This window comes from Microchirus variegatus (genome assembly GCF_963457635.1).
Source record: "Microchirus variegatus genome assembly, chromosome: 4".
Taxonomy (NCBI): domain Eukaryota; kingdom Metazoa; phylum Chordata; class Actinopteri; order Pleuronectiformes; family Soleidae; genus Microchirus; species Microchirus variegatus.
Genome location: NC_139805.1, coordinates 780,563 through 804,594, shown reverse-complemented (window position 1 = coordinate 804,594; position 24,032 = coordinate 780,563). Strand labels below are relative to the sequence as shown.

At 40.6% G+C, this 24,032-nt stretch overlaps 1 protein-coding gene across 1 annotated transcript; it reads left to right on the top strand.

Moving 5' to 3' along the window:
- Positions 1-725: 725 nt before the first annotated feature.
- LOC310926410 (sortilin-like) lies at positions 726-23,709 on the top strand (the record flags this gene model as incomplete). Its single annotated transcript, XM_083888531.1, has 20 exons — positions 726-971; positions 9,881-9,943; positions 10,042-10,115; positions 12,431-12,533; positions 12,626-12,787; positions 12,888-12,961; positions 14,527-14,576; positions 14,658-14,785; positions 16,516-16,660; positions 17,054-17,209; positions 17,370-17,482; positions 19,226-19,328; positions 19,423-19,591; positions 19,676-19,854; positions 19,949-20,138; positions 21,287-21,403; positions 21,558-21,666; positions 22,639-22,751; positions 22,829-22,955; positions 23,043-23,709. The coding sequence occupies 20 exons, from the start codon at positions 726-728 to the stop codon at positions 23,055-23,057; spliced, it is 2,436 nt and encodes an 811-aa protein (XP_083744657.1). The 3' UTR covers positions 23,058-23,709.
- Positions 23,710-24,032: the final 323 nt, after the last annotated feature.

Sequence of the window (24,032 nt, the reverse complement as noted above, 5' to 3'; positions counted from 1 at the left end):
GAGCCGTTTTTGTCCCCTCTCCACCCAAATAAAATTAATCTGGAGCCGCAAAACCTATTTGATCCTCAAAATTAAGAGAAAAATTTTTTTTGAGCACATTTATACTATATTTAAAGCACTGCAGTTTGTCGCAAGTTGATACGCAACCTCTAAAGTGTATAAAAATGACTTTGAAATTTTATTTTATGTACAATTTTATGTAGTTTATGTCTGAGAAACATGGATCTAGAAGTAAAAGGATCTAAAGATGGACAGGACTTCTCCATGTACACATTTATCTTGAATGGCTTTTGGGGGAGGTTTTTCAATTGGATGCGACGGACAAAATATCAAAAACACTTTTATTTATGCCTTTAACTTGACCCAAAAAGTGAGAAAACCAGGAAAAGTTTTTACTTCAAAGCGAGAAGGTGCCACTACAGAGGGGCTGAAGAGCCACATGAGGCTCTAGAGCCGCAGGTTGCAGACCCCTCCACTAGAGGGCAGTACATCACGACTGTAAAAACCATTTGACATATCGGCGCGAGAGAAGGATTCCTGCTGACCAATGAGACGGTGAGTTATTCTGGTTCGGACCAATCAGGTGCCACGGTGGATGGGCCGTGATTGAAGATGCATTTGTGGGTAAAGGGTAGGAGGGGGAGGGGGAGGGCAGGTGGAGCCAACTTTTGGAGCCAGATGAGTGTAGGTCCCAGTTTGAAGTTGGACTCTCCGCTTTATAAAACATGATCTCCGTGTCGTGCATGTTAGCGCTCGGCTTGTTGTCGTCTGCTGCGCCGGGTCGTGGACTTCCAGGGAAACCGGGAAACTTGTCAGAGCTGAGGAGGCTGCAGAGGGATTTTGGCAGAGATGTGGAGACACATAGTTCAGAGAAGTCCGAGCTGTTTGAACGCAGCGCAGAACTGAATGAACAGACATGTAGAGCAACTCTGCCTGGAGCAGAGTCGAACCTGCGGAACAACACACACACTGTAAGTGCACCGTTCAATCCGTTTATTTATTAATCAAGATGTCGAGGAGTTTCACCATGTTTCTCCTGTTTGCTTTAACCTCCTCAATCTGTCTGCAGTCAATCGGCACATGCAGCTTCTCTCACTGTCAGGATAACTTGGTCTTGGAAACCGTTTCGATAATTAATTATACGTGTTTTTCAACCATTTGAATATACAGTAGAATTTAGCATAGTTTGAGTTGTAATAAAATAAGTATATTTGGGCTTTGGACACTTCTTAAACAGTTTATGAGTTACCCCCCATGATTCTTAAACTGGTACATGTACCACAGTAGTAGTGAATACTGTAACACTTGATGTTTGTTTACATCCGCGACGCCATCAACATGGCTGCCACGTCCCAGAATGCAACGCAATGTTGACCGAGTGCACAGCACATTAATAATGAACAAACACATATATTAAATAACAATTAGAGTCACTTTATCAATCCAGCTCAATCTAATTTTACTATACCAGTTTATAAAGTATATGTGAGGAAAAGGAGGATGACCATGAACCAAATTATAACCATACGTTTAAAACAATCTTAACCCGCAAAAAGCTCTTTCTAAGTTGTGAATATCTTAATCATGTCATTTGGACAGCCTCGTCGAAATCGTACCTCTGTATAACATTGTAACAAATAAAACTGTAACTTCAACAATGACCAATCAATGTCTAATCCTAAACTTAACCTAACTAAAATTCACATCGCTGCTCAAAGTAGCTCAAAGTAGCTAAAGAGGGAAACTGGGGTGGAAGTTACCTGGTCACAGAATAGGGAGTTTACAGCGGGATAATGGTGGAGAAAGCTACGTTAAGAGATGCTCCATCCACGTTCAATACATAGACTTTTGAATAAGTAGAGAAATCAATAGGTGATAAGTGGCGAAAGTTAGATGGACACTCCCCTGGAAGCAGTGGATGTGTGTTTACCTGGGTCTCATTCACATGTAAATGACCAGACACAAAACCGAGCGTTCTGAAAAAGGCTGTTTTGGCAGAGTTATTGAACTGCTATTGTGCTTCATCCTTATGATATTTTGACTAAAGCATGACACAGACATGTTCATTAGGGCACCAGGACCTAGTTTAACTTGGGGTAATAGGGTATAATATGGGACCTTTAAAGAAAAGTTTTCAATAGGTAGCAGTTCTATTTTTGCCGTTGCCGCTGCTGAACCGCATAAATTCCAACAGAGCAGAACGCACCAGACAGGTTGTCTGACACAGAATCAAAGTAAAACATTTCCGCCACCCTTTCAAAATAAAACACAATACGCAGGTCATATAGCCTGTCGCAACTTCACATCAACATTACGTCCTAACTGGTGCTACCAGGTCAACAGTCAATTGATCAGAGCGTCTCTGAGAGTCATAATGTACGACGGGAGACGGATTGTTAAAGTGGAGAAACATGAAATCATTTATGACACCAGATCAACGGTTCTTCCACGTCTGGAGAATGAAAGAAGGTGTGTTGTTGTTGTTGTTCCCTTTATACACACTAGGGTTGGGACTTTTTTGTCGACAAATTGATCGACAATCGACACGTGGGCACCTCGGCTAAAAAATTACGAGTAAAAAAAGTCGAAGTGTCACAAACGCGTAAAGTTCACAACCACGGAGGTTGAGGAAGCTGTGCACAAAAAGGTGATCCTTCCTACATCCAAGCGTGTGTGTGTGTGCGTGCAGTGCGAACGAGGTTGCGCTTAAGTTTAGGACGTGAGTGGGGGACATGACACAAGCTCTACACAAATGAAGACGGTATCTCACCCAGTCAGGATCACTGTACTTCACTCTGGTGGACACCTAACAAGCGCAGGTTCAAAAACCTGCGCTTGTTAGGGACACACGGTTTTTCTTTTTTTTTGACCCACATTTTTATTACCGCTGTTCTGATGGTCAATAATGGACATTACAGCCATGTTTTTGAGCCTAAAATGAAGTAGTACAGTGTAGAATAGTTTACACCCCTGAGTTGCTGCTGTTACTGCTGCTGTAAAAAAAATAAAAATAAAAGTTCGACACGTGGACCTCGACAATCGACTCTAAAAATGTGTGAAATTCCCAACCCTAATACACACAGTATATCAATCAATCAATCAATCAATCTTTATTTATAAAGATTGATTGATTGATTATATATAAAGATCGCGGGATCTCCCGAACTCACGTCCGTTCGGGATTATCGCGTGATCTTCCGTGAATACCGATGGCTCCCAAGGCACCGCGCCGCTGCCGTAACGGGCCCAGTAGGGATTGGCGCTGGGCAGAGGTCGAAGCAGAACCGCGCCGCTGACGTGCCGCGGCTGTAACGCGCCCAGTGGAAATCTGCCTGAAGAGGGCATTTACAGCGGGATGGGGTGGAAAAAGTTATTCACATTCGATATATAGACTCATCGTGATTGTGATGTATCGCTATATGATTGTCTTGCAATATATTGTGATATTGGTATTGAGCACCATGTATCACATATTGTATCACATCATGAGGTAACCCTGTGATTCACACCCCTAGTATTAACATTTGCTGATACCACTTCTCTCTGCAATGTCACTAATCCATTCTTATATCATCTTAACCTTTAACCCTAACCCAATAGATTGAACAGCTCCTGATATTATTAGTTAGTCATAAACATGTAGTCATGGGAAGCACAAAACAAGAGCAGCCCTGATGTCCAGAGGAATGTTCAAGAATAACAACTTGGTCCAAAGCTCCACTGCTCCACAGGACGCCTTCCGTTATATCATTTCTGCAGCTCAGACACCTGGAAGCGTCTTAGCATGAAAACGATTTGGCATGGCCATAGAGGGAGCAGGCACCTCTTATTTTCTCCCTCACAAAAACCTTTTCCACCACCTTTTTCGAGACCTTTCTAAACTTTATCTCACCTTCTGTGTGGTCTTAGATCTAAGTTATCTGCTATCAAGCAATCAGACAAGGTTCTTTTTTGTGCTTCATGATACATGAAGAATCAGCTCCACCTATTAGCGCTAATTTAGGCTTCGTATAAACAGTATACGGGAAGCTTTTTCTCAAACTGCCAGGCTTTGCATTGTATTCCCCTTTGTGTGTTTTAGTTTGAGGTTGGTGTGTACACAAACTAACCTGCTGTTTCTTATTTTTTCCCCCATCCCATCCTCTATCCCCTGTTGCCAGAGAACACAGAGGAAAAAAACATTTTTTGGGGGAGGAGGGGGTGCAATGGACCTGGGTTGCAGCCAGCTGTTGCTGCACCAAGCAAAGCAACATGGTTGATGCTCCACACAGTGAGAGAGAGAGAGAGAGTGTTGGCATTTTAGGTTTTAGGTTTAGGTTTAGGAAGGTTTGTTGATGTACAGGGAAAGACAGCCATTGAGATCAGCAACTCAGTGAAAATAGAGGAGCACTTGTACATTAATGTCAGATATGAATGTCGCCACTGTGTATTTCCCTGTATGGATTTTATTCCCAGCATCCCTATGGCCATTCCAGAACGTTGTATTTGTTCCTCTGCATGAATGCCTTAGTAGATTTTGAGCAGTGTTTACAGTCGTTGTCTTGTTGAAAGATCCAGCTCCGACACAACTTCACATTTGTCACTGATTCCTGGACATTGTTCTCCAGAATCTGCTGATATTGAGTGGAATCCATGTGACCTTCAACTTTAGCAAGATTCCCAGTCCCTGCACTGGTCACACAGCTCCACAGCATGATGGAACCACCACCAACTGTTACTGTAGGTAGCAAGTGTTTCTCTTGGAATGCTGTGTTCTTTTTCCACCACACATAACGCCCCTTGTTTTGCCCAAATAACTCTATTTTAGTTTCATCAGTCCACAGCACCTTATTTCAAATGTGCTTTAGCATACCTCAAGCGACTCTGTTTGTGACAGGTGCAGAGAAAAGGGTTTTTCTGCATTACTCTTCCATACAGCATCTCCTTGTGTAAAGTGCGCTGAATAGTTGAACGATGCACAGTGACACCATCTGCAGCAAGATGATGTTGTAGGTCTTTGGAGCTGGTCTGTGGGTTGACTGTGACTGTTCTCACCATCCTTCACCTCTGCTTATCTGAGATTTTTCTTGTTCTGTCACTTCAGGCCTTAACTAGAACTGTTCCTGTGGTCTTCACATTCCTCACAATGTTCCTCACAGTGTAAACTGAGAACTTAAATCTCTGAGATATCTTTCTGTATCCTTCTCCTAAACCATGATGTTGAACAATCATTGTTTTCAGGTCATTTGAGAGTTGTTTTGAGGCTCCCATGTTGTCACTCTTCAGAGAAGATGCAAAGAGGAGAAACACTTACAATTGACCTCCTTAAATACTCTTTCTCATGATTGGATTCACCTGTGTATGGAGGTCAAGGGTCACTGAGGTCACCAAACCAATTTTGAGTTCCAATAATTAGTGCTAAAGGTATTGAAATCAATAAAATGACAAGGGTGCCTACATTTATGATATATATATATATATATATGATATATTTAACTGAAATTTCTTATCCAAACAACCAATGATTTATAATATCATGAACATTTACAGGGGTGCCCAAACTTTTGCATCCCACTGTACTGCTAAAATATATAAATATTGGGGTTGGGTTGGGGACAATTGGTTGCTGAAGACTTCCACTTCTCCTATGTTGGTTTTCATATAAGTGCAATGCATCAAATGTCCTTACCCCCAGTGTGGTTGGTCTGCATGGTTTTCAAGTGTTGCATCAGCAAGTTTCAAATCCCCTTCTGAAGTTTTATGTGTGTAAACACGGCCAGAGCAGAAAGGTTAAAACCCCGGAGCACAGTAGAATAAGGAGCTCATTGTTTGTGGTGGAGTTCCGAGAAAAGGCCTTCACTGTGCTACCTACTGTGTCTATGTTATAATTGAGTCTGCAATAATGTATGCAAGCCTGTTTATGTACAGCTGTTCGTCCAGTGCACACTTGTACAGCTTTGTTGTGCACTACTGAAAGTTGAATGCACTGATGCACCCACAGTGTCACAAGTTGTACAGTTAAAATATAACAGAGGCCTGAAAAGCATATCACGATATAACTACTTCACATTGATCAATATCGATAATTTTTCATGACTTAAAATGACTAAAAATGAACACTAATAATAATAATAATAATAATAATAATAATAATTAAAACATTTTAACACTTTTATTCTCAACTCATAAACGTTCCTCTTATTTGAATCACCAGTTATTAATCAGACCACACAGAGGAAAATAGTAATGTCAAGCAAGTTCATGAGATTTTTAAAACCAAACTTCTGAACTATGCTGACTGGAAGCATGTCCTTAGCTCTGATAAATCTCAGTCATGTCTTTGTAACGTTTGGATTTTTTTTAAATCATATGGCACTGAACAGGGCGGTCTATGAGCTGAAATATGTGCCACCAGAAACTGAATTTGAATCATTTATATTTGAATTTGAATTGCTAAACTTGAATAATTGCATTAAAAAAAACTGAATTTGAATCACATAATTTGAATTTGTATTGTTTAATTTGAATTATTGCATTGAAAAACTGAATCTGAATACTATAATTTGAAATTGTATTGTTTAATGTAATGCAATTATTCAAATTCAAATATAAATTATTTAAATTCAGTTTATGGTGGCACATATTTCAGCCCATAGCAGTCTGCATATCTCCATGTAGCGGCACATGATGCATGCCAAACTTACTTTGTCTATTTTTCTCGAGCTTTTTAGTTTTTTTCCTCACAAAGTTGAGTGACTTTATCGAACATCCTATCAAAAGTTTTTTTCTATTGATATCTCAGAAGTGTCTATCACGATATATACCGTTATCACGTAATTATCACCCAGCCCTACTTGAGAGTAACTTGTGATACAGCATGAGGTCATATCTATAATATTTGTGAGATTACATTTGAACCGGTATATAAGTATCTTGGGGTCTTGTTCACGAGTGAGGGAACAATGGAGTGTGAGATTGGCTGGAGAATCTTAGCAGTATTGTGTTTGCTCTGCTGTATCGATGTCACGAAAAGGTAGCTGTAATGGCATTCTTACTACCAAAAGGCCACTTGAGGGAATTTGAAGCTATTTCCAACGCGTGGTGGTGTAAAACAATGATGTCCTCCATTGGCTTGAGTTTGACACTTTTATTAGCTTGCAAATCATTTAAAGTCAATTACAAAAGCTTGGTCCCACAAGTACGGTGGCCGACAGGGGCAAACGCACTGCAAACCCCAAAACACCAGCAAATGAGAAAACACCGGCAAGTAACAAAACGCCAGCATATAGAAAACACCAGCAAATAGAAAACACCAGCAAATAGAAAACACCAGCAAATAGAAAACGCCAGCAAATAAGAAAACGCCAGCAAATAAGAAAACACCAGCAAATAAGAAAACGCCAGCAAATAAGAAAACACCAGCAAGTAAGAAAACACCAGCAAATAAGAAAAAACCAGCAAATAAGAAAACACGGGCAAATGAGAAAACACCAGCAAATAAGAAAACCGAAGTGCTCCGGGTCTGTGGGGGCGCTGTCGTGCAGGTCTTCCTGTTGACTCGCAGTGAGTAGCATCCAGCTGCAGCCCCGGAGACCAACACCCCGGCGTGACAACAACACCCTGGCGTGATAATATTGGTTTAATGTACGGGATTTTTTTTCTAAAAACTTAATATACACGCCGAAACGAAGGAAGGGATTTTTATCTTAAACAAGAACGAAGGAAGAATATAAAAGTACGTTAGCCTGTCCATATATTGAGCGCCACAGCGGGGACAACGACCACCTCCTAACCGCCTCCCTGGAGCCCCAGAGCGGATACAACAAGCACCACATACACACACACCCCCTGGAGCTCCGCTGTTATACTTTTTTCACCGTTTTACACATTTTTCACACTATTAACTAATTAAACCTGGTCAGATATCAATGTTTCTTCCCTTTACTACTACTCACTGTTTATTTGTAAAACTAACTAAACTAAATCTTAAAAATAAAATTAAAAAAATGGTCATGTCATAATTTTACAATAAAGGTTTCTATTTTTTATTGTTTGAACGGTGATTATTATTGTTGTAAGGTTGTTTGTAAAACTAACTAAACAAAATCTGTCACGTCAGGGTGTTGGTCTCTGTGGCTGCAGCTGGGTACAATTGCAGTGTTGGGTCAAAACTTTTTTTTTTTACAAACTTTATTTAAACTTTTCCAGTACACCGTATTGGCACCATATTGTTTTTAAGCTCATATTGCCCACCAACTACAGAACAGTTGTTCCTTCCCCCTTTGACCAGACTAGATACTCATTGGCCTCCAGGTCATTGTCGTCACCCCTGATCCAGTGTGTAACATTTACAAGTGTTTATTGGCAGAAATTGAGTTTGCCATCTTGTGCTGAATACTATGTTATTCCCTATGCCCCACTGCAGAGGTCATTTAGTCTCTTCAGTAGTGAAATGAACATATTATTTATATTTTCTGATACTATTGTGCATCCCTAGTGTGACCATTGAGGAACACAATGAACAATAACCCAATAATGCCCTGGAAAGATTGGTGCCACTGATTTAATGTGACGTGAGGGCACAACATCAGTTGTGATAAACAAAGGAAGGGTGGAGATGCTGTCAAACAGCATCAGGTGATTGAAATATGAAACAAACAATTGATGGATGTCACAAGGGTTGGAAATTGGTGTTTACAATTTTGAATCAGGCAGCGTTAGCCAATTTCCACTGAACCTATGCAAGGAGATTTGCAGCAGTCAGGCCCAGCCCACTCTTTATAGAGGCTTTATAGTGCAGTGTGCAAACTCTCCATGACAGGACTCACCTTGTAAACAGCCCAAACCCTCCGGCGAAAGAAAGTGGGGAGGAAAATTCTCTTTCGACTCCAAAAAATGTTTGCTGTGGCTAAAATAAGCTGCACAAATGACCCAACATTTGAATGTCACTCTAAGTTAATGGACTGGAATATTCTTTTTTTATGAAATGGTATTTGACATGACACTGATACTGAGATTCATGTTTATGTTTGAGACATCAGTGATGCTTCTCTGCCCTCAGCTTTGTCAGTTAATAAGGAATGTAGGTCACACATGCAGAGTGCATTTAAATGGCTGAGTTACTCTGGACAGTAGAGAAAAATCTTTCTCCCTCTTGGCTGCTCTTTATGCTGCATGGTGGACGGCAGAAATGCACAGAAATGATCTTGATCTTCAGCTGATGCTCTTACATTTGACTAAATAACCCTCAGTCAGGCTACAGGTGCAGCCAGTACAACAGTGGTCAGGAGCTGGACCACCACCATTCATTTCCAGCCAAAAGTGAAATTCATGCAGAATTCTGTGTCTTTTATTCTGAAAAAAATATGTTTTAACACACTAGTAACAATAAACTAATTGTAGTTCCTTTTTGTAAACCAACACATCTCTTAAATGTGCTATTTTTGTACAATATTGAATATGTTAGATTAGAAGAAAAAAGGTCAGTATTTTTTTTAAAAGATTTTGTCCCAGTCTTCAACTATGCAGAAAATATTTTACTTGCCAACCCTTGATTTACACTATTAAATGCTGAATCCACTGATACGCCTTCAATGCTACATTGTCTTAAGTTGTTCTTCTAAAAGAGCGTTGGCCTCCCCAGAGCTGATGAAAATCCTAGAAAATCAGCCTGTGATGCAGCATGAGGTCATGTCTGGTTTGTGAGACTACATTTAAATAGGTCAGACATTTATCCCCTAACACTTTTTGTTATTTTCCTCTCTGCTGACTCATTTACACTCATTGGCGACTTTATTAGGTAGAGAAGTCACATAATACAGTGTCAGGAGTGGCACCTAATGTGTGGGCATCATTTTTTTAAATGACTGTTTTTATTTCTGTCTTTTTCTCCCATTTTCAGTTCACCTTTACACTAAGTACTGTGAGTCCACTGTGGCTGGCCTGGGTGGGAGAAGGATCAGGGGTGAGCTCGTTCATAATTTATGATACTGAATGATTGTGAATGGATGAAAAACACACGTTGAAGTTATTGTGTAACACCTGCTCTCTCTCGTCTCCCAGGTTCTGCTGGTGCTGACAACATTTCAGGTGCCGTTGTTCATGATGCTCTTCGGTCAGTCTAATCTCTACAGGAGGTGAGGAATGCAAGATTTTTAAAGTGGCACTATAGAATACAGTAGGGCTGCAACTAACGATTATTTTAATAATCCATTAATCGGTCGATTATTTTTTAGATGAATCGGTTAAACGAAAAAAGAAACATTTGTAATTGCCACATCTTTATTCAATAACGGCACATTTCAAATTCACAGTTCAGACTAACGTGTGAAAACAACTGGTTATTGCTCCAACGTCTCTGAGCTGTCAAAAGTAATATTAAATGATTAAAAAAATCAAAACATAACTGGAATAACACAAAAAAAACATACAATGTATGATATACATACATTTACAGACGAGACACATTTTTATAATATTAATTAATTAATTTATTTATTTATTTATTAATTTATTTATTTATTTATTTATTTATTTATTTATACTCACACAGGTTTAAGTAAACATTTACTTATTTATACTCATTTAAGTAGATTTAATATGTTGATTTTGACCCTGTCTGACGACATAATGTTCTTGAATCTCACCTGCTTCCTACAGAAAATGTACACTTGAAACTTACTCATTACATTATTACATCATTGTTGAATATAGACTCGTTTTTAATAACTTACAGCCTAAGCTGTAAGTTATTAAAAAAGGAGGAAAAGGTGAAACACAGCTTAAGCTGTAAGTACTTTAAAAATAGAAGAAAAAAAAGTCACACACACACACGCACACACACACACACATTCTTGCAAAGATTGCAGCTGAGGTTCATGAATGGTAAAGTGCTATCACATTTTGGAAGATTTCGGCCGAAAGGTTTTCTCCACCTCCGCCATGTTTCAAGTCTAAAATGGTGTTTTACTCATCTGAGTGAACCAACTGACTGGGATCACTTCATGAACTGATTCGTTCCTTTCTTAGTTCAGTTGAGCTCAGCAGCGATCGTGACGGCCGGGAGTGGATCTGCCGCGTTCTGCGAATCACTCTTGAAGTCGTTCGCCGACGGCGTCACTCGCTCGTGAATCTTCGGCAAACGACGCCAGCCAACGTGCGGCGAGCGGAGGGGGAGTGACTAGTAAGAAGAACTGTGTCTGCCGTGCTGCTGTGATTCGTTCACGCTGTCAGTCACTGACTCACTCATGATTCACGAAAGAACAAACTGAGACAGAGAGAACTTAACTGTGGCTGTGGACGCGAATCTCGCGAACGAACTGACACACAGAGAACTGGTGAACTGTCGCTGAGGACATGAATCTCGTTCGCGCTGTCACTTACTCTTTGACCCGCGGCGCGAACATACTGCACTCAGGGAGGACGTGAGTCGAGTAGCAGGGCACTGGGCTCCTGCTAAGCACTGAACGATTCGGTGAATGAATCTTTTGAACTAATCGTTTTAATGAACTGATTCAAGTGATTCAGTACACTCAAATGAACTGCCGATCCCATCACTAGTCTAAAACAAGTTGTCGCTCACTCTTCGTTCCTGCACCGATTATTCGCTCCACTATTCAGGCGCACACAAAGGCTCGCTGTGGGCGTGCATGAACCGGCATGAAACAGCCGGCATCTGTAAACAGTTCTGCTCCTATGAGTGACCTATTGATCGCGCAACTCAACGAATCGATAATTAAATTAGTTGCCAACGCTTTTAGTTATCGATTTTTATCGATTTTTATTGATTTTATCGATCCGTTGTTGCAGCCCTAGTGTACAGGATTTGAACCGGAAGTTAACAGCTTCAGAGTCATTGTGATGGTTAAATGACTTGATGCAGGGAGATTGGTGGGCTGTCTCCACTGGAAAACCAGCCTTGCAAGATCAGGGTCACCGACCCGGATTCCTCAGAATCAGGAGGTCTTGCGAGAAAAACAAATTTCTTCACAGCACTACAGACATAGATCCTAGCCAGGTACCAGCTATAAGATCAAGGCAGTGATAAGGTAATTTTTGATATTGTTGGAAGAAGTGAGGAAAACGGCTGCCTGACTGAGTGAAGGGCCACACAGGAGTGACTGGCTTTTTTTTTGAATGGCAAAAACTGAAAAACATAGAAGCCTGCAAAGTGAAAGCTGACTGGCATGGACATGACTCCATGGCTTGTGTTCACTGACTCTGTTACAAATAAATGCATGTGGTCAGAAGAGGGTAAGGGAGGTGGGAGCATGATGGGTGAGTTTTTATGACAGTGAGTATAAAGCAGTTGGCGATGGATGGACGATGTTTACACTGGTGTCATAAAAATGTGTATTTCCAAACTGTAGGAGGAGCGACATACAGGAAAAAGCAACGAGACTTGCCTCAATTATGTTCTGAGTATCTCACTGTAATTTTGTCTCCACGTCAGTGAAGACTATGGGAAGACCTTCAAAGATGTTACTCACCTGATCAACCACACCTTCATCCACACAGAGTTTGGCATTGCCAGTAGTCCTGACGACTCTGGGAAGGTGAGGTGTTCCACGTGAAACACTCTAAATGAGAAAATGTTGAGAAAATGCTCAAACTTCCTCTCTGACTCTTTTTGTGTGTCTGGTTTTAGGTGATCCTGGTCGGTGAAGTCTCAGAAATCGGGGGGTTCCGACTGTTTTGCTCACAGGACTTTGGCCTCACCTTTGTCCCAAGTGAGATGCCTTTCGAGCCGCTCTATCAGATACAGTTCAACCCCGGAGACTCTGACACGCTACTGTCACTCAGCATCACGGTAGCAGCCTTAATACTAGACTAAAACCTCTCGTGTCATTTGTCAGTTGTAGTAAAGTAAAGTCGTTGATGATGTTGTGACAAATGCTTCTTCCCTGTAGTTGGACCTGTGGCTGTCTGAGGACTTTGGCGCCACTTGGAGGAAGATCCATGACAGTGTGTGCATGGTCAGATGGTGAGAAATGTCACTTTTTGTGTTAAATAGAAAATAATGCATACTTCGTTGGTTGTACTTATAATCGGTATGTGTGTGTGAAATTGGGTTTGAAAGACTATTAAGGATGTAGAAGATATAAAACTTAATAGTGGTGGTAAAACTTAAAGTAAAACAAACCATTATTCCTAAGAAATTAGGCCTTTAATCATGATTGTTGTGTGGGGGTGTGATCTCTGTGTGTCACTATTACAAACAAGTGTTACTGCTCTATATTTGAATCAATATTTACAAAAATAAAAACAATCACCGAATAAGCAAACAGGGCACATGTGACAGCTCTGTGGTCACTGAGAGTCTTTATCCACTTTATAGCTTCACTGTCTATAGTGACGGAGTCAATTTTATTCTTTACATTTATTATTATTTGGGAAATACAGACACTATTGCATCACATTGTTCTAATGCAGTGCTTCTCAATTATTTTCTGTTATGCCCTCCTTAGGATGAAGAAAACATTTTGCGCCTGCCCACTCTCACGCGCGGCTATAAATCGTATAATTTTATCTATAAAATTGTTATAAGTATACCTCTGCATAACATTGTATGCTTATTCACATTAAAGAAAACTAAATATAGATCGACTTACAACAAAGAATAGGTTTATTAACATTGTTTTTTAGTCTGTAACAGAAAATATTTAAAGTTCCCCGGGGTCATACGCACCCCACTATTTGAGAAGGACTGTTCTAATGTGATATAAACAGCAGTGTTGAAATAACAGTAAGAGTCAGTTTCACTATTTATATTTATATTTATTTTATATTTTAGTTCTCAGTTAGTGTTATGTTAACACTTAGTTAAATTTAACGAAAATACTGATTGTATCTTGTCCTAATCAGAATTAGGGTATTTGAAACAGACTTTCAATTTGTAATATTTGTGGATGTTATAGATGAACTGTGCTCTTGTTGTTTATCCATTGGTGTTGTTGTTGTTGTTGTTGTTGTTGTTGTTGTTGTTGTTGTTGTTGTTGTTGTTGTTGTTGTTGTTGTTGTTGTTGTTGTTGTTGTTGTTGTTGTTGTTCCAGATGTCTTTCTTGTTACAGTTGTCATTGATCTCCTGAGTCTGGTTTTATTTGAATGCCCGGAGTTCACATGAGGTTGTAGTGAGTGTCAGCCTGCGGTCGATAGCGCTGCGCTGTGGGAACGTTGCGATAGCTCTGCATGACCACAGCCATCTTTAACGCAGAGTTGAGTTGACTTCAGAGCGAGGGAGCTGAGGCTGCTGCTGTCAAAGTGGATCATGAGTCAGCAGTTGCATTCTTATTCAGCCCACAGTCCAGAAACCAGCAGAATCTTTGCAGCGTGAAAACCTTTCGCCCTATTTGGCAGCGAACAAACCCAGAGAGGGCTTGGAGCGCAGCCTGGGGGTCGACGTGAGCCTCGCTTGTACAGCACTTAGAAGAAACCACAACTCTAATATGTGATCGCTACAAATTCCAAACGTACCTTTGAACCCAGACTGCTTCAGTTTCATGTTACCCTCCATTTTCCTTCTTCACCGTGTCTTTCTCTCACATACAGGGGTTTGAACAACAACATCTACTTTACAGCAAACTATAACGGATCATGCAGTAAGTGAGGACACACTGTTTACCCACATGTTCATGTGCGTGTGTAGAACATTCTGTTAACACCGACTTTCTTTCCATCAGACGATAAAGGAATGCTAGAGTTGAGGAAGACGACAGACTATGGCCAAACATTCCAGACCATTGCAACAAGAGTTTACTCCTTTATACTTGGAGGAAAATTTGTTATTGCTTCCATCATGTCTGGCAAGGTATGGCTGCTTCTTCACCTTTAGTATTTTCAGAGAGAAGAACGTGAACAAATCAGTGGATACGTGTGTGTATTGCTTTATGAACTTGGATGCCAACACAACATATTTAGACAGGAAGTAACACTTGGAACATAAAGAATAAGTGACATCTAAAGGTGACACTGCAGATTGCAACAAACAGACAACACCTCTCTTTACACACATCAGTGACCTACCCTGGATACTTGGCCTGACTGAATTAACACAGATGAAACCAGGGACGGACTGGGACTGAAAAGTACCCGCGGTTGCCGTTACGTTGTGATGATCCGCTTTATTTATTTATTTACTTATTAATTTGCGGGCGACCCTATAACCTGTCTCAGCCAATCACAAACAGCCTCGGCATCAGATAGGGAGTAGATATTCAGCATCATTCGGATCATATGTTTATTTGACCAACGTTTTTTCTCCAATTTTCATTAGGTTAATGTTTAGTTAATTTGGTGATGACAAAAAGTGTTGAGGACATGTCACACATCTATTGAATAATCACTTGGCAAACTTTCTTTCAAAAACATTATTTTAATGGTGAACACCCTGCAAAATAATAGTAATAATGATGATAATAATAATAATAATAATAATAGTACAATTACGGGTCAAAAACTGAAAACTCCACTTAAAGTTTTACATGAACAGCACAGTTATTTGTCACATATTTGTCTAGTCCAGGGGTCTCACACTCAAATGACCTGGGGGCCAATGCACATCTGTTGTGGTCAAGAGGGGGCGGCCTAGAGAACTAAAAGTGTGGGGAAAAAACAACTGTTCACAATATTGCATCATGATATCACAAAGATACTTAATAATACTATTTATGATGCAAAATTAATGTATGAATATCAAAAACAGACATTTATTTTAAATAACATTAAAATTCATACCAGGAGCCGTTTCAGCCACTGCCATTCGTGGCTCGGACCCTAACAAGTGTATTTATATATGTAATTGAATGTTGTATATGATACATTTAATAATGGGATAATTATGACCAAATGTCTTATTATTACTGTTATAAAAACATTGGTAGCCTCAGCGACACACTGTGTTTAAAAGACGCTGAGGTCGTGGGCCATGTTTTCATGATATTTAGTGGGGGGCCACATGTAATCGATTGGGGGGCCGCATGTGACTCTCGGGCCACCAGTTTGAGATCTCTGGTCTAGTCACTAGTTTGCTCCAGTCGTTTCACGGTACAGTTTTATTTTTAATCATAGACATGTTGCTATGATGCTCGTGTGTGCAATATATAATGTAGAGTGTTGTTAGCGGTTGTTTTTGCTAACACTGGGTTGCCTTCCAACATTTCCAACTCCTCAACTGGAATGTGGTGAACTCTGGGGTGACGTCACTCCCACTTCCAAATTCCATGTTCTGATGTAACTGGAACACAGCATTAGTCTAAGGCTAATGCATTTTATTTCAAAGCAATTATACACAGACTGCACACTGGACATTTGAATGTGTGTTTATCCAAATGAGAAAAACATTTGCTGTTGATGGCTCTATTTGTACAAAGCTAATGAACCACATCTTCAAATTTACTGATTTGTTAACTATTTTTTGTCTGTCCCTGAAACCTCAATATGGACTTAAATAGAAAATAATGTTTAATGTTAAAATCCAAATCATAAAAGAGCAGTTTTTACAACATCTTCTAATCTGTTTATGTTTCATTTGTTTTTCAGGGCACAGAACGTATGATCCATGTTTCAGTGGATGGAGGGGAGACGTGGAACATGGCTCAGATTCCCATGATCGACCATGAGCAGTTTTACTCCGTCCTAGAAGCCAATCAGGACATGATCTTCATTCATGTGGACGACCCTGGAGGTCAGAACAAGCAAGATTGAATGATGGCAGTGTTGGTAGTTAATGGTGATACTGAGCTTATTTTTATTTAGGAATGTATGTATGTACAGTATCTATTTTGCACAATGAAGAAAATGTATATCTGCATCTGCTGTGACATGAGTAGGCAAAATATTATGTTAATTTCATTACAGAAGAGACTAAATGACCGCAGTTGGGCACAGGGAGGAACATATATCAGTATCAGTTATTGGACTAAGCACTCCCAATATCGTGCATACCTATTTTTGTTGATTAATGACAGTAACAAAGCCACAGAAGCAACAGAAATAAACTACAAAGAGGTTTCTCTGTGGGGCTCAGTAGAATACCAATTTAATGTGTGTGTTGTGTGTTGTGTACTGCGTGGCCCAGACTCTGGTTTTGGAACCATCTATGTGTCAGACGACAGAGGGACTGTGTTCTCAAAGTCTTTGGAGCGAAATATCTACACAACCACAGGAAGTGACACAGACTTCACTGCCATTAAGTCGCTCAGGGGCGTCTACATGACCACGATACTCACAGAAGGTGGGTCAACACACATGCACATTGAAATACTGTCTGTTTCAGTACTTTTGTGAGTTTCTGCTGAGAATGCACATCAGTCTAGAAACGTGTGATTTTGTAGAAAGTCTTTAGTCTACGAGCAAAATATTCTTGCAGAAATTATGAATTTATTTTGTTGCAGATGGTACAATGGAGACAGTGATCAGCTTTGACCAAGGAGCGAGGTGGCAGTCACTGCGTTCACCAAAGAACAGTCACTGTGACACTGACACTTCTACCAACAGGCCACACAAAGTAAGAAAACTTAGCCACTGTACGTTTACAGTAGCTTATGTTGTGTTTTTATCACTAAATTGTATTTTTCATCTGTTTTTTAAATACAATAAATATATGTCAGTCTCAGGTTGATCGGTTTTAAAGTAAGAGAGTCAAGGGTGAGATTATGTGATTATGTTAAACAAAGGATTTTGAAGATGGAGCTGCGGAGGAAAGAGAAGGTTCATGTTTGTTTTGAAGGACATGAGGACAGTTGTTGTAACAGAAGACGACACAAGGGATAGGACGAGATGGAGACAGATGATCTGCTGCGGTGACCCCTAGAGGGGAGATGTGTTTATACGTTGACTGGAGTCCAACTGTGACCAATTAAAATGTAGTTTAAATACTGGTTTAGACAGGCACATACTCCTCTACAATTCATGTCTGACAGAAAAACAAAGTCATGAAATCCAAGGAACTCTTTGTAGACCCCTGGGAGATCAGAGAAAACCAATGAAACCATTTCTTAAGCTTTGAAGGAGCCACAGTGATCAGGGACTGCAAGAAGTTTGCAAATATCAGGACTCTCCCTAGAGTCTTCCAAGGTGAGTAAATAAGCAAGAAGGTCTTTGGTAAAGAAAGAGACCAGAAAATCAATGATCACTCAAGCAGAGTTTTAAATCGTCTTTCCATCGAGTGGAACAGTTGGTTTGTAACAGTACGGTATATATTTCTTTGCGATTCCATTAGGAATAGTACCAGAATAACTAGTCCTGACTGGTCTGATCTCTGGCACCAACTCCCTCAGGTACCAGAGTAAAAATGTTGTGGTTGTCAGTCAGCTGATTGAGCCAAAACATCACCGCCTTTTTTACAACTGCCTTTCTCTTCAACACCTGCAGTCTATTCTCATCCATTCTGTTGTGTCAGTGTTGGATGTTGTCTTTAGTTGTCGTCGCATCGGTATGACATCACGATATGTATCTTCCTGGCGCAGCCATCGGGCTCAGCCCACACACACCGCCTACCAAGGAAAGGTACTGTTCTCAGCTGAAAAAATGAATGGCAGACTTAGAGTTTGACAAACACAATTCTCTCTTCCATGAGGCAAAAACTGAAGCCTTAAACATCTATAAATGTGGTGGAGGCTATGGGGAGAATCCTCAGTGACAGAGAGAATGGTTATATAACTGAAGGAATCATAAAACCAGACTGCTGTTTCAACTGACAGCACAACTACTGCATGATATGAACCATACAGCCAAGTGAAAGCTAGTGTTTCAATTTCCTCAAGGGGCCAAAGCCAAATTCTTAACTCAAACCTGTGGAGAGACTTAAAGACACTTTACCTAAAGTCTACCCAAATAAACTGTTTAAATCCAGCTTGAGCTTGAGAAGACATTACATGTGAGGATATACAACAGTAATGTCAGTCAATGCCAGTTTGCCAATGGTTATTTTAGAAATGACTTTGATACATTTCGCCACATTTTACTATCGGCTCAGTTTGCTTGGAAAAGCATCCAAGAAAAGCATCAGGTACCGTCCTTAAAACTGGTAGAGTCAAGCCGAGTAGTTCTAGAACTGTAGAAAAAGCACCAATAGTCAACCACGTGGTGTGAGGCATAGCGGCCCATAAAGGCTTGGCCATGTCCTCACATTGAATTACATATTCAAGGAGCAGATGAAGCTGTAATTAATCAGCATTTGACAGCAGGAGTCTCTGCAGGGAGGAAGTGACTTGGTACTAACATTACGTTGATTGCTGTGTCTTTACAGTGCAGACTTCACATCCATGCGTCCTACAGCACCACCTTAAAGATGAACATCCCTGACCTGCCTCATTCACAGCCCAATGCTGTGGGCCTTATTCTGGCTCATGGTAGGAAACACACACCTACAGCAACATCTCTTGAGTTTAAATCAGTTTTCTTCAGAGTATGTGCCATAACACCAACTCCCTCCCTTTTCCTTAGGCAGTGTTGGAGACGCAGAGTCAGCTCTGTCCCCGAATGTGTATGTGTCTGATGATGGTGGCTACTCCTGGCTGTTGGCCCTTAAAGGCCCTCATCACTATGAAATTCTAGATTCAGGGGGTCTGATTTTGGCCGTGGAGCACACCAACTCACCTGTTAACCAGATAAAGTGAGGATAACTCATCATAATATTCTATTCCTCGCTCTTCTTTAGTTTATGGCGTCTCTTTTTTTGCACCTCTTCACTCCTCAGGTTTTCCACAGACGAAGGTCAGTGCTGGCACACGTACAACTTCACCAACGACCCAATTTACTTCGGCGCGATGGTCAGTGAGCCCGGCTCTCGCAGCATGAACGTCAGCCTGTGGGGCTACAGGAACAGAAAGAAAGTTGTGATCACCATGGATTTCAGAAACCTCTTCAGCAGAGACTGTGAGTGTGTGGGAGAGGATGCATGATATACAGCTGCTGCTTCGGTCAATATATAATCTTTAGACTTGGCATGTGTGCGTGTTCATGTGTGCAGGCACTGAAGGAGACTATGTAGAGTGGCTGGCTCACTCTGTAGACCCAAGTGGATCGGAGGACGGCTGTGTGCTGGGCTATAAAGAAACCTTCCTGCGCCTGAGGAAAGACTCTTTCTGTTGGAATGGGAGAGACTATGATGTCACTAAGAAGCTGTGGCCGTGTCCGTGTACACTGGATGATTATCAATGGTGCATCCTTGCTCTTTCCATGTCAAAAGCACTAAAAAAAAGTCTCTTTTCATCCTTTATTTATTGTGACAAAGGTCTGCTCAACAAAGCGACTGAGTAAATTATACAGGGTAATTCACAGGTTTATTTGTTTAGTTGCTATAGTAGCCTGAACAGATGTGTGTGCTTTGCCCTTTGTAAGAGGAAGCTTAAATGGTAAATGGGTCTGTATGTAAAAAGCTCTTTTTTAGTCTTAATGACCACTAAAAGCTGCTTTACACTATAGTTTTGACATTCACCCATTCATACAGCACATCTATCACACAAATTTAATATGGCATGTAGACTAACAGAGCTGATAATGGAGCCCACAACCCTTCATTGAAAGACGGCTCTACCACTGAGCTACTGTCACCCAGAGGTGGAAAGTAACGAAATACATTTACTCAAGTTACTGTATTGAATACTTTTTTTGTGTATTTTGTTTTTTTTAAGTGCAATTTAAAATCAGGATTTTGTATTTTACTTGAGTACGTGTTGACTCAAGTATTGTACTTAGTTACTTTATAAATCCTCTTTGTTACTGAGTAAAAATAAAAATTCAGCACCATGAAGAACTACAGGGGGAAAATATACACCAGAACCAGACGAATGATGATGTGATTTTATCACCAGCACTGACGCGTGAACATAGAGGCCAAAAGTGACGTAATATCCTGTGTCGCGTCGAGCGTGAGCTCCAAAATAGTTTTGGATTTCTGACCCTTGTCATATTTCTACTACACTCTCACCCCACGCAAAGTAACTAAGTAACTTTGACTTAAAGTACATTTCAAATGAACTACTTTTTACTTCTACTTGAGTAATATTTCATCAAAGTATTGGTACTTTTACTTGAGTACAATATTTTAGTACTTTTTCCACCTCTGCTGTCACCCCACAAAGTCAAAAAAGTGACTTCCATGTAGTTCATGTATATTCATTAGATGCCTTGTAGGGTCATATTTGCTCTGCATAGGAAGAGTCTGTCATACTTGACCTGTTTGTTTTTTTGTTTAATTTTCTGTCGTAATTTTCTGGTTTTTCGAGACAAAAACTTCCACCAAAGTACAGGTTGGACAAGACAACATCATGTCAACACTTTATATTGACGTATCTTTCTCCGACAGTGACTTTGGATATTACCGGCCAGAAAACAGCTCAGAGTGTGTGGAGCAGGAGGAGATGGTGGGTCGGCCTCTGGAGTTCTGTTTGAACGGGACCACAGAACAGCTGCAGACCAGTGGGTGAGGATGTGACTGGGGTTTTTTTGCTTTAATGTTTCCAGCGTTCACTCATCTTCTTTTGAAGGGAAATGCATATAATACAGATCTTCTGTTCTCACGTCTCTCGTTGAATGCTGTCTTACCTCTTGTGGCCATCTCTGTCCGTCCATTTAAGGTATCGGAAAATTCCAGGTGATCAGTGTGAGGGAGGTTTTCAGCCAGACAGGAAAGAGACCGACCTGAGGAGGATGTGCACCAGCAACCTGCTTCGTCCAAATTCTCTGGTCAGTTCTTCTTACGCTCAGATACTTTGACCTTTGCTCTGGTCAGTGCTAAGGGTGAAACACGCAGAGTTTCCAACCAAATATAGTGCATTTTTGGCCATTTAAGTTAATTGTATATCAGGTACGTAATCCAGTAGCAGGCGCAGTCTTTTAGCTCGCGCACGCAATTTAGCGCTCTCTATTTGGAATCTTAGTAAATCAGGCCCTAAGATTCCAAATAGAGAGCGATAAATTGCGTGCGCTAGTTTAAAGACTGCGCCTGCTACTGGATTACGTTTTGCAGGTGAACTACTGAGATTGCGACCGCAATTGACTACAGGCGCAGAAGTGGTTAAGACCGCTCTATTTAAATGAGGATTTTGCTCTAGTCAAGGGTTGTCAACATGGAGAAAGAGCAGACTCAACGGAAATGCAGAATGGAATTTGAAGCCACTGAACAGAAAGTACAGCTGACGTTGTAGAACCTTTTTATATTATTATTATTATCACGCATCAAACAAAGACAACTATGGACTATGGATGTTACGGCAAAAAAAAGAAGGTGCTGCACTCTCCTCCTGACTCACCTGCAGCTCACTGACCGCTGCCAGGGGGCGCTCTGCTGTTTCTCTCAAGATTACACATAGGTCTACTTTCAATGGATGTGTGACTTTTTTGTCAATAAGTAAATAAATAAAGCGGATAAAGAGAAGTCAGGCCCTAATTGTCTTACCCAAGGACACCTCGGCATGGAGACGAGGAGAGCTGGGAATTTAACCCCAGCCTTCCAGTTGAAGGCCAAATCTCTCTCCCACTAAGCCACTGTCGCCTGACTATTTGTTAGACACTGGACCTTTTTATAAAAAACATCTCACGATCATGTATGAGTATGTTTACAGCTGAGGGAATTATGTTTTAAATGTTTTTAAAACGTTCTGTCATGTCAGTGGTTTGCATTTCTTCCAAACTGTTGCTCTGTCTCTTTGTGAACAGACTGAGACCAGTTCACCCAGCACTGCAGTCATAGTGATGGTGGTCATAGTGGCGCTCATGATGGGTGCAGTCACAGGTGTTTGGCTGGTGAAGAAACACGTCTGCGGAGGACGGTCAGTGAACCACCACGTGATTCTTATTTTATATTTGTGTCTGTTTCTGATGGTGTTTCCTCTCATGTTCTCACCAGGTTCCTCGTGCACCGATACTCAGTGATGAGGGAACATGTGGAAGCTGATAAGATAGAAGGAGTTGATGATGTTGACCCTCAATACACGGAGGCAGGAAAAGCACAATATAATGAAGATTCAGATCAGGTATCTGATGCTGTCTTCAATGTTGCACCCTAATTATGAAGATATTGTGACTATTCACTGAAGGGCATTATTTGTGTTTCCTCATAGGACCTCTTAGAATAAGGCTCCCAAGACTTAATTCAACATCTGCTTCTCACTTCTCTCGACCCCCCCCCCCCCTGGTGGCTGGAGGACTCTGCAGTAGTTTGGCATCACATTGGCTCCCACAAAAAAAAAAAGAAAGTGATAGTTTTTGGAGGGGGAGAAACTCAGCGCAGAGCAGAAGCTTCTGGATCCCTGAAGAGCTTTTGTTGTTGCTGTCACAAAGGGTTGTGTAAAGGCTGTTGAGTTTGAATATGTGCTCTGTGTGTTTTCTTTCATGCTGAAGCGAGAAGAGATGGCCTCTCATTCCATGATACACTGCATGAGTGTAATTCAGAGGCTAGTGTGTGCTTATAGAGAACATTCCATCACGAAGAGTAAGAAAGGGAACACAAATATGACATATTTTGTCTGTGTTTTTAGCTTTTTACTCCTTAAATGTACTTTTGTAAGATACAGTCTTGCTGTGAATGGCAGGTTTGTTTTAACTGTTTTTTTTGTTTTTTTCAGTTTCACTAATGAACTCACTATTATCGAGTTTTTGTTTTGTTTGTTTGTTTGTTTTGTTAGTATTTGTTTAGAAATTAGCAGTGAGCAAAACTCATCATGCAATGTATGTAGTTTCTACAAGTTCTACAAGTGGTTGTACAATTAGAATCCCCACATGCGATACACACCTTTCAAAACACTAACAAACAATTACAACAGTAATAAATAATTATATTGCACTTTCACAAGCGATAAACGGTCATTTAGAATAACACATTTAAATAATGTAATTAGGGTTTAGCAAGAGAGCGATGCAAATTCAAGGATCTCTGGCTCACCAAAGGAAATGACAAAGACTGACATTGACCAAGATCCCAAGGACAATGACTTGGTCAGATGCAGAGTGTGCTGAAGATCAATAAAGGTGGAACGCCATAGGTCCTGGAAGGTTATTTAAAAGTCCTTGAATTTGATGTCAAGCAAAGTGTGGGAACCCTGAAACCTTTC